Raw genomic sequence first — 10,145 nt, 5'->3', positions numbered from 1 at the left:
AAATTGTGTATTATATTTGACCACTCTGGGATCCTCAACCAGCAGAAATTCAACTACATCACGGTTGGATATTCGTAACCACTTCTTTCTTCTCACGTATGGAAACACACAGTAATCACCCCCAGCTGTAATAAGAATCATACTTCTTCCTTCTAATTAAAATAAAATAAATAAATGAATACATCGCCGACATCATTTTCGACACCTTTATTGAACATGAAATTAAAGTAAACGAACTGCATGATGCATAGTTATTCATCTACGTTAAGTAAACCTCTCTTTGTCTCTGTCTATATATATACGCTACACCGTTGTCTTATTTCACATTCAACCATTGAGCAAGGAACTACTACATACACTGTACTGTTTCCTTTGCCAACAAAATAAACAAATATAAAAATATAGTAACAACATTTGAGAGAAGTTGGCAAGTTTTGGCGGATGGAGGGTGGAGGGAGTTTTAGGATTGGAAGTTCTTCGATATGGAGGAGTAGTGATGCTGACGAGATATTCTCGAGCTCGTTCCGGCAGGAGGACGACGAGGAAGCTCTCAAGTGGGCGGCAATTGAGAGACTTCCGACTGTTGTGCGTCTGAGGAAAGGGTTGCTGGCCTCGCCGGACGGTGGAGGAGTTAGTGAGATTGACATAAAGAAGCTTGGGTTGCAAGAAAAGAGAGAACTCCTTGAGAGGCTAGTGAGGATTGCTGAAGAGGATAATGAGAAGTTCTTGCTCAAGCTCAGGGATCGTATTGATCGGTAATAATAACAATAACCACCATGAATGCTTGCCCTGTTCAAAAGATACAATCATTTTCTTATGAAGTTAACAGTTATATATTGTTAGACATGTTAAATTATTCAAGGTTTTTTAATTATTAACTTTAAAAATAACTGCACGTGACTCTCTACCTTAAAATTTATTTCTTATTACGTTTCATTTAAATGCATGTAAGAAGTGATTAATCAATTTTGTATTATTAATGTTAACTTTTATATGGATCTTGTACATTATTGTCAAAACTTTCAATCTCCTGCTTATTATTATATCATTCTAAAAAGGAAAAATGCAATTGTCCTAATAGATATATAATCTTATTATTTTCTTACTTGTATGATGAATTAAAAACCAGAGTTGGAATTGATCTTCCTACAATAGAGGTCCGATTTGAGCACATGAACATTGAAGCAGAAGTTCATGTAGGAACCAGAGCTTTGCCCACCTTCACTAACTTCATGGTCAATATAGTTGACGTAAGTAGTATATATAGTGAATTGAAGTTTGCTATATATATTGAAGGAGATAGTAACTTATCTAATATTTTGGTTTCATAATTTTTCAGGGACTGTTGAACACTCTTCATGTACTTCCAAGTAGAAGAGAACACATAAATATACTCCAGGATGTTAGTGGAATAATAAAGCCTGCCAGGTATTTGGAATACAAGATAATCATAGTTATTAATTAGCTAACAACTTTTGGAATCAATATACATAATAACATGTTTCAATTTTCCTCTCTCTTCAGAATGACATTGCTTTTGGGCCCACCAAGTTCTGGAAAAACCACACTCCTGTTGGCTCTGGCAGGAAAACTTGATCCAAAATTAAAGGTTAGGACATGAAAAAATACACACACAAATCATTTTTTTTTTAATTTGGTCTAGCAAATAATTAAGTGTTGCTTCTGTATCAGTTTAATGGAAAGGTGACCTATAATGGACATGGGATGAATGAGTTTGTGCCCCAAAGAACTGCTGCATATGTGAGTCAAAATGATCTTCATATTGGAGAAATGACTGTCAGAGAGACACTGGCTTTCTCTGCAAGATGCCAAGGAGTTGGACCTCGTTATGGTTAGTCCAAATTAAATTATGCTTTTTCTTTCTTATTTTGCTCATAGTTTCAGCAAAGAAGAGTGCTAGGGTCAGCAGATTTTGTGATTTATAGCCATCAATTAGCCATCATTAGTATTTTTAATGGTGTGAGATTATTCACTTTTCTTTTGCTTGTTAAGTGTTAGCCAAATTTTAATAAAAGTGTTAGTCCTTAGACTTTGTCTTTAGGAAATTTAACATTGAAAACAAATGTTGACCATTGACTTTTGCCAATGTCTGATACTTTTGGCATTCTGCAGACCTGCTAGCAGAATTGTCAAGAAGAGAAAAAGAGGCCAATATCAAGCCTGATCCAGATATTGATGTCTACATGAAGGTAAAAGATAAATTAGTTATCTTGAAACTAAGTGCACGTTTCTACTTGTTTTCCTTATAAACAGAAATTATTGATAATTACTAGTTAATTGTCTTTTTTTGAATTATAATACTTAGGCTGTAGCAACTGAAGGGCAGAAAGCAAATTTCATTACAGATTATGTCCTAAGGGTAAAATTTATAATTTCAAAGTCACTCTCTAATTATCATGTGCTCATCATAATATTCTGTTCTAAAGTGTTTTGTTTCTTTTCTAAACCTATGCAGATTCTGGGATTGGAGGTATGTGCTGATACTGTGGTAGGAAATGCAATGTTAAGAGGTATCTCTGGTGGACAAAGGAAACGTGTTACAACAGGTAAAACAGAACCAGAGGTTTCAATCTTGAAATGTTTCTTGTTTAATCATCTCAATGTATTGATTATGTGAGAGTTTTTTACTAACAATAAGCTATATAAATATAGGGGAGATGCTGGTAGGACCAGCTAAAGCTCTTTTCATGGATGAAATCTCCACTGGTTTGGATAGTTCAACAACTTTCCAAATTGTGAATTCACTCAAGCAATATGTTCACATTCTCAAGGGAACCGCCGTCATCTCACTCCTGCAGCCAGCACCAGAGACTTACAATCTCTTTGATGACATTATTCTACTCTCTGATAGCCACATTGTGTACCAAGGTCCCCGTGAAAATGTGCTCGAGTTTTTCGAATCGATGGGGTTTAGATGTCCTGAGAGGAAAGGTGTGGCAGACTTTTTGCAAGAGGTAAGTAGTATCATTATACCTTTCAATTATGTTTACTTGCCAAAATGGTAAGGTTATGTCATCTATGTGATCTTAACTTTGCAAACCATTATTATGTTATAGGTGACATCAAGGAAAGATCAAGAACAATATTGGGTTCACAAAGATCAGCCATATAGATTTGTCACATCCAAAGAGTTTGCTGATGCATTTCAATCATTTCATGTTGGGAGAAGACTTGGTGATGAACTTAGTACTGAGTTTGACAAGTCTAAGAGCCACCCTGCTGCTTTGACAACCAAAAAATATGGAGTTGGAAAATGGGAACTCCTAAAAGCTTGCTTAGCAAGAGAATATTTACTTATGAAGCGCAATTCATTCGTCTACACCTTCAAGCTTTGCCAAGTATGAAGCTTCTAACTTGGAAAGTTTAATTTCACTTCATTGTCTAATTAGTTAATGCATGTTTTTCATATCCACTTTCTAATTTCTTCATCCTGCCTTCATCAGCTTGCTGTAATGGCAATCATTGCAATGACAATCTTCCTCCGAACGGAGATGCACCGAGATTCAGTGACGCATGGAGGTATATACACAGGTGCATTGTTCTACAGTGTTGTGGTGATTATGTTCAATGGTCTGGCTGAGCTTTCTATGGTAGTTTCAAGGCTTCCTGTTTTCTACAAGCAAAGGGAACATCTTTTCTTCCCTTCATGGGCATTTGCTCTTCCTGCATGGATCCTCAAAATCCCAATGACTTTTGTGGAAGTTGGAGTCTGGGTCTTCCTAACCTACTATGTCATTGGTTTTGATCCAGATGTTGGAAGGTAATACAAAGAACTATATTTCAAGCACATTCATATTTTTTGGACAAAGTTTTTTAGTACCAAATACTGATATTAATTCGTGTGTCTACTTGATGCAGATTTTTCAGGCAATACCTTCTTCTTGTACTAGTAAACCAGATGGCTTCTTCGTTGTTCCGATTTATTGCAGCAGTTGGTAGAGAAATGACAGTGGCTCTAACATTTGGATCATTTGCTTTAGCAATCCTTTTTGCCATGAGTGGTTTCGTCTTGTCGAAAGGTATCAATAATCATAGATAATAAACAAAACAAAACAAAACAATCTTAGTCTTTATGACATTATGTTCTGTAGTAACATCTTTTGCTTTATGCCTACAGAAAACATCAAAAAATGGTGGCTTTGGGGATTTTGGATGTCACCTATGATGTACGGACAAAATGGGATAGCAAACAATGAGTTCCTGGGGAAGAGATGGGGACATGTATGTTTCTAACTAAAGCATTTGTTCAGTTTTTTTTTCTCTTGCCCATTTTTTTGCCTTTCTTGTATCACAAGAATGATCTAATGTTTGTTTATGTTGTCTCATGAAAAAGGTTCTACCTGGTTCAAATGAAACTCTAGGAATTCAAGTTTTGAAGTCGCGCGGATTTTTTACTCAGTCTTACTGGTATTGGATAGCTGTTGGAGCTTTGATTGGATACACCTTAATCTTTAACTTTGGTTACATTCTTGCTCTCACTTACTTGGATCGTAAGTTTCTTTCTTCGCCTTAATGTTTACTAAACCAACTTCAGAACAAAAGTTTTGTACTAATATCACAAGATTGGTTATGCAGCACTTGGGAAGCATCAGTCTGTAAAATCAGAAGAAAGTAAAAGCAATGAAGAAAATGATGGTAGTAAAAAAGGAAGTAATGCTTTGAAGTTCTTGAGACATAGCTTTTCTCATCACTCAAATAGAGGTACTTCATCTCATTAAAACTAAGCCTCTAACAGCTTGTATCTGCATAATATAGTTGATTTACAATTCCCATATTGGATTCATTTTACAGTGGTAAACGGAGAGAGTGTAAGTGGAAGCATTACGCCTCATAATAGAAGAGGAATGGTTCTTCCTTTTGAGCCACATTCCATCACCTTTGATGAAGTAACATATGCTGTTGACATGCCACAGGTAAGGCAGAAACATATTATTGTATTCAAATTTCAAATCATTATTGTGCAATAACTTTTAAGAAAATCTTTGCACTAAACCTGCAGGCAATGAAGGATCGCGGCGTTGTTGAGGATAGGTTGGTTCTTTTGAAGGGTGTTAGTGGAGCTTTTAGGCCAGGTGTTCTCACTGCTCTAATGGGAGTCACCGGTGCTGGAAAAACAACTCTGATGGATGTACTTGCTGGTAGAAAAACTGGAGGTTATATTGGAGGGAGCATCACAGTTTCAGGGTATCCAAAGAAGCAAGAAACATTTGCAAGGATTTCCGGATACTGCGAGCAAAACGATATCCACTCTCCTAATGTAACTGTATATGAATCCTTGCTCTATTCAGCATGGCTTCGATTGTCCCCAGATATTGATGCTAAAACCAGAAAGGTTGGTATATGAATCTAAAGCCTTTAGGCTTTGGTGATGTTACTAAGTTTGAGACTAACTGATTAATGCATGGTTATAGATGTTCATTGAGGAAGTGATGGAACTTGTGGAGTTGAAACCACTAAGGCATGCTTTGGTTGGATTGCCTGGTATTAGTGGTTTGTCCACAGAACAACGGAAAAGGTTGACGATTGCGGTTGAGTTGGTGGCGAATCCTTCTATAATATTCATGGATGAGCCAACTTCAGGGCTGGATGCAAGAGCTGCTGCAATTGTTATGAGAACAGTTAGGAACACAGTAGACACAGGAAGAACTGTTGTCTGTACCATTCATCAGCCTAGCATTGATATTTTTGAATCTTTTGATGAGGTAAACTTGAAAAATAAACATATCAATTTTAATGTGTTCTCTTCTATTACTGGGTTTATATTCTAATACACTTTTTTTTTTCTTTTTCCATTGAAATACAGCTTCTGCTAATGAAGCAAGGTGGACAAGAGATATATGTTGGACCACTTGGGCATCATTCTTCCACTTTAATTAACTACTTTGAGGTAGAAAATGGAAATCTTATGCAGAAATTTAAAATGAAAAATATTGAATTATATATTTAAAATGAAATAATTTCACTCATATGCACACATTTGTCTTGAAGGGAATCCAAGGTGTTAATAAGATTAAAGATGGCTATAATCCAGCAACATGGATGCTAGAAGTCACAAATTCAGCTAAAGAACATGAATTGGGGATCGATTTCTCTGAGGTGTATAAAAAATCAGATTTATACAGGTATTTTCCTATTCTAATTTCTACAAAGCCTAAAATATTGCATAGGATATTTGCTGATTTTGTTTTGGTTCAGGAGAAACAAAGAACTTATTAAAGAATTGAGTACTCCGGCTCCTGGTTCCAAAGACCTTTATTTTCCTACGCAATTCTCAAGGTCCTTTTTCACACAATGCTTGGCTTGCTTGTGGAAACAACATTGGTCTTACTGGCGCAATCCGCTGTACACTGCCATAAGATTTCTTTACTCAACCGCAGTGGCTTTAGTGCTTGGAAGCATGTTTTGGGACCTTGGCTCCACAATGTAAGATCAAACTAGAAACTAGGACATCGTTTCCGCTATAAACTAATGTAATTTGTTTGATCTAAAACTAAATCTTCACCCTAATTATTGCAGTAAAAAGCAACAAGATCTTTCCAATGCCATGGGCTCCATGTATGCTGCTGTTCTCCTTATTGGTATTAAGAATGCTAATCCGGCAGTCTGCTCAGGGTTCCAAACTTCATGTTGGCAACTAAGCACGAGGGTTGCGCTCGTTGCGGGACTTAACCCAACACCTTACGGCACGAGCTGACGACAGCCATGCACCACCTGTGTCCGCGTTCCCGAAGGCACCCCAGCCAGGGTCTAGCCGGGCTCTGGGACTGTTTCCAGGAATCCCAGATAACTCTGATTTATCTGAATTAAAAAAAAATGAGATTGATTAAAACGAGAAGTAAAATACTTTTTATTTTTGATTTTAATCTGACCCGCTCGACTCAACCCTATATGTATGGTAAAATCAACGTGATTCCTACTTCAAGCATTAGATCTCATATCTCAATTAAGAGGAGTCATGGAAAGAACAGGTTCAAAATCGCGATCAATTCCTTTTTCAAATCCTGCGGCAGCTGCGCGAGCTCTTCCCGCGTGCCATAAATGACCTACGAATAGGAAGAATCCTAGAACAAAATGAGAAGTAGCTAAAAGCATAAAAACGATTTAAGTGCAATAATCGCACCGAGTGTTATTTTTACCCAAGGCTTTGCTACTTCGGGTGTTTTAACCGAAATCCATCAATCTGCAATATTAGTACCCGCTTTACAATCTCATTGGTTAATGATGCACGTAAGTATGATGATATTTGGCTATGCAGCTCTTTTATGTGGATCGTTATTATCTGTAGGAATCTTAGTTATTACATTTGGAGAAGTCATACAAATTTTGGGTAAAAGCAATAATTTGTATTTTTTAAATGAATCCTTTTCTTTTGTTGAGATCCAATAATAATCAAAGAAAGACTTCTTAAGTTAATAAATAATTTAAATAATAATAAATAGGAAATTTCCCTAACATGGAAATCTATTTCATTTTTATGGAATGTTCGGGCAGAAATAGACCCCTTTTTATTAGTTATTAGAAAACAAAAAAGCTATCGAATGAATCGTTGTACATTTCAAATTTGAATTAAGAATTCGGCAGAAAATCCAAGTGGTTATTAACAAAATAACTATTTTTTGATAATGCCGTGCAGCCGGTAGTTGCAGTCGAGAGAACAGTCTTTTATAGAGAAAGAGCAGCCGGAATGTATTCAGCTTTGCCGTATGCTTTTGCTCAGGCAAGTAATTCTACTCCTCATATAATTAGATAAGACTTAGTTGTGTGTAAATAATTAACGTCTTCCTCTTCTTTTCTAACTTCAATCTTCCTTTGCAGGTTCTAATTGAGGTCCCATATGTTCTTTCACAGGCATTGGTGTATGGCATTATAGTTTATGCAATGATTGGTTTTGAGTGGACAGTCACTAAGGTTTTCTGGTACTTATTCTTCATGTATTTCACCTTCTTGTACTTCACTTACTATGGCATGATGTCGGTTGCTATGACTCCAAATCAACACATCTCTACTATAGTTGCTTCTGCTTTCTACTCAGTGTGGAATCTCTTCTCAGGATTCATAATCCCAAGACCAGTAAGTTCTCACTTCCTTAGTTGCTATCACATTAAATGGATGCATCTTGCTACTTACAACATTATGAGAAATACTTTATAGGACTTTGCTAGACAGACAATAATTTTTGTGAACAATATGAATAATGAATTCTAAAATTGGTCTAATAGAGTAAAAACACACTACATACATCTTCAAATTATCCACTTAAATTAGAATAACTATCCGCACACCTAATGAATTGAACATTCGATATATCCATTGTTTACATTATTTAATATTTTCATTCTCTACCTATACTTTTCCATTCTTATATTCTCTTGTATTATGTTTAATGCGGATTGCAGAAATATTTATAACCACTTATATTTATCTATTATATTTAAAAATGACATAAAATATGTGGTTATAAATATTTTTAAAGTATGTATTAATTCACTTTTTTAATTTGTATAAATGAATTGAACATTCGATATATCCATTGTTTACATTATTTAATATTTTCATTCTCTACCTATACTTTTCCATTCTTATATTCTCTTGTATTATGTTTAATGTGGATTGCAGAAATATTTATAACCACTTATATTTATCTATTATATTTAAAAATGACATAAAATATGTGGTTATAAATATTTTTAAAGTATGTATTAATTCACTTTTTTAATTTGTATATGATTTTAGGTTTGGTAATTTTTAAAAGAATGGTGTAATATCGTTATTTACTAATATGTAGTATTTAGAATTTGCTGTTAATGTATTATATTTTTAAAAAACTTAAAAATAATAAAAAAACAATTCGTTTTGGAAAATTGTATTTTTAAAATATTAAAAATAAAAATACAATTCTCCGTTGATGAATTCACTTTTTAAAAATTAAAAAAAAAATTGACAATTTATCTCCGACAAATGTATATTTTGTAATTTGTTTTCGACGAATTTTATTTGCCCCATATTTTTTAAAATTACCAACAATCTAATTTTTCAGGATTTCATCTCCTAACAAATCATATAAAAAATTTTTTGCCCGCATTAATTGTCCTCTAAAATCACATAAGTATTTCTAGTAATATGGTTAATAAATTTTGAATTTAATATTAATATATATTTTATTTGCATTGGTCATCAGAGTATTCCAATATGGTGGAGATGGTACTATTGGTTAAATCCAGTGGCTTGGAGTTTGTATGGTTTGGTGGCATCACAATATGGAGATTTGCAGGGAAGCATTGAATCCAACGATGGAAGTAAACCAAAAATTGAAGACTTTTTGAGACATTACTTTGGCTTCAGGCATGATTTCTTGGGAGTGGTTGCAGCTGTGGTTGTTGGATTTGGAGCACTTTTTGCATTCTCATTTGCTATATCAGTTAAGACATTTAACTTCCAAAGGCGCTAAGGTTAATGCCATTCAAGATTTTGTTAGAGGATGTTCCACTTAATTAGTTTGTACGGAATTGTCCCATTATATATGTATAGCTTTATGTATTCTTTCTTTCTTTCCTTCTTTTTTATTATTTTATTTGTCAATACAAATGTATACGAGTATATCATATTAACATAAATAGCAAGAATAACATTCGATATAATTCATGAATGAATGATTCATTTTTTTCTTTTATTATCCAGAAAAAATATATAAATCTATTTTGCCACGTCAAATTTTTCTCTAAGATTGCATAACTTAATTTTATTCTTTGTATTATTAATTCAAGATTCTTTTTATTTTTTTATTCTCATAATATTTATTTTTTTAAATATTTTATATTTTTATATTCTTTTATGCTTTACTTTTATATAAATTATTCTATGTCTTTAATGTTAATATTATTTCTTTTCAATAAATATAAATTGAATAATAAAACATAATTTATCATCTCTTTTCATACTTGATGGTAATTAGTGCCTTAGAGAAAGGGGTTGAATGTTAACCTTTTTTACTGAATATTAATTTCTGATTTTTTAAAGGAACTTCAGGAGATTTTTCTACTTTTGTCTCGTGCTGAGTTGAGGGACACTTTTGTTTTGTCTCGTGTCGAGTTGAGAGACACTTTTATTTTTATCTTCTGAAAAAC

At 34.1% G+C, this 10,145-nt stretch overlaps 1 protein-coding gene across 1 annotated transcript; it reads left to right on the top strand.

The window, feature by feature from the left end:
• Nucleotides 1-314: 314 nt before the first annotated feature.
• LOC112758800 (pleiotropic drug resistance protein 1) lies at nucleotides 315-9,691 on the top strand. Its single transcript, XM_072220155.1, has 25 exons — nucleotides 315-755; nucleotides 1,130-1,250; nucleotides 1,340-1,428; nucleotides 1,525-1,609; nucleotides 1,693-1,852; nucleotides 2,134-2,210; nucleotides 2,327-2,380; nucleotides 2,477-2,567; nucleotides 2,674-2,975; nucleotides 3,078-3,359; nucleotides 3,465-3,781; nucleotides 3,880-4,040; nucleotides 4,139-4,242; nucleotides 4,355-4,511; nucleotides 4,597-4,722; nucleotides 4,813-4,934; nucleotides 5,021-5,353; nucleotides 5,433-5,723; nucleotides 5,825-5,908; nucleotides 6,010-6,143; nucleotides 6,217-6,444; nucleotides 6,538-6,616; nucleotides 7,646-7,738; nucleotides 7,837-8,091; nucleotides 9,200-9,691. The coding sequence occupies exons 1-25, from the start codon at nucleotides 442-444 to the stop codon at nucleotides 9,467-9,469; spliced, it is 4,329 nt and encodes a 1,442-aa protein (XP_072076256.1). The 5' UTR covers nucleotides 315-441; the 3' UTR covers nucleotides 9,470-9,691.
• Nucleotides 9,692-10,145: the final 454 nt, after the last annotated feature.

This window comes from Arachis hypogaea, chromosome 16 (assembly GCF_003086295.3).
Source record: "Arachis hypogaea cultivar Tifrunner chromosome 16, arahy.Tifrunner.gnm2.J5K5, whole genome shotgun sequence".
NCBI lineage: Eukaryota > Viridiplantae > Streptophyta > Magnoliopsida > Fabales > Fabaceae > Arachis > Arachis hypogaea.
The sequence above is the reverse complement of the archived record's forward strand: the minus strand, read 5'-3'. Positions and strand labels throughout refer to the sequence as shown.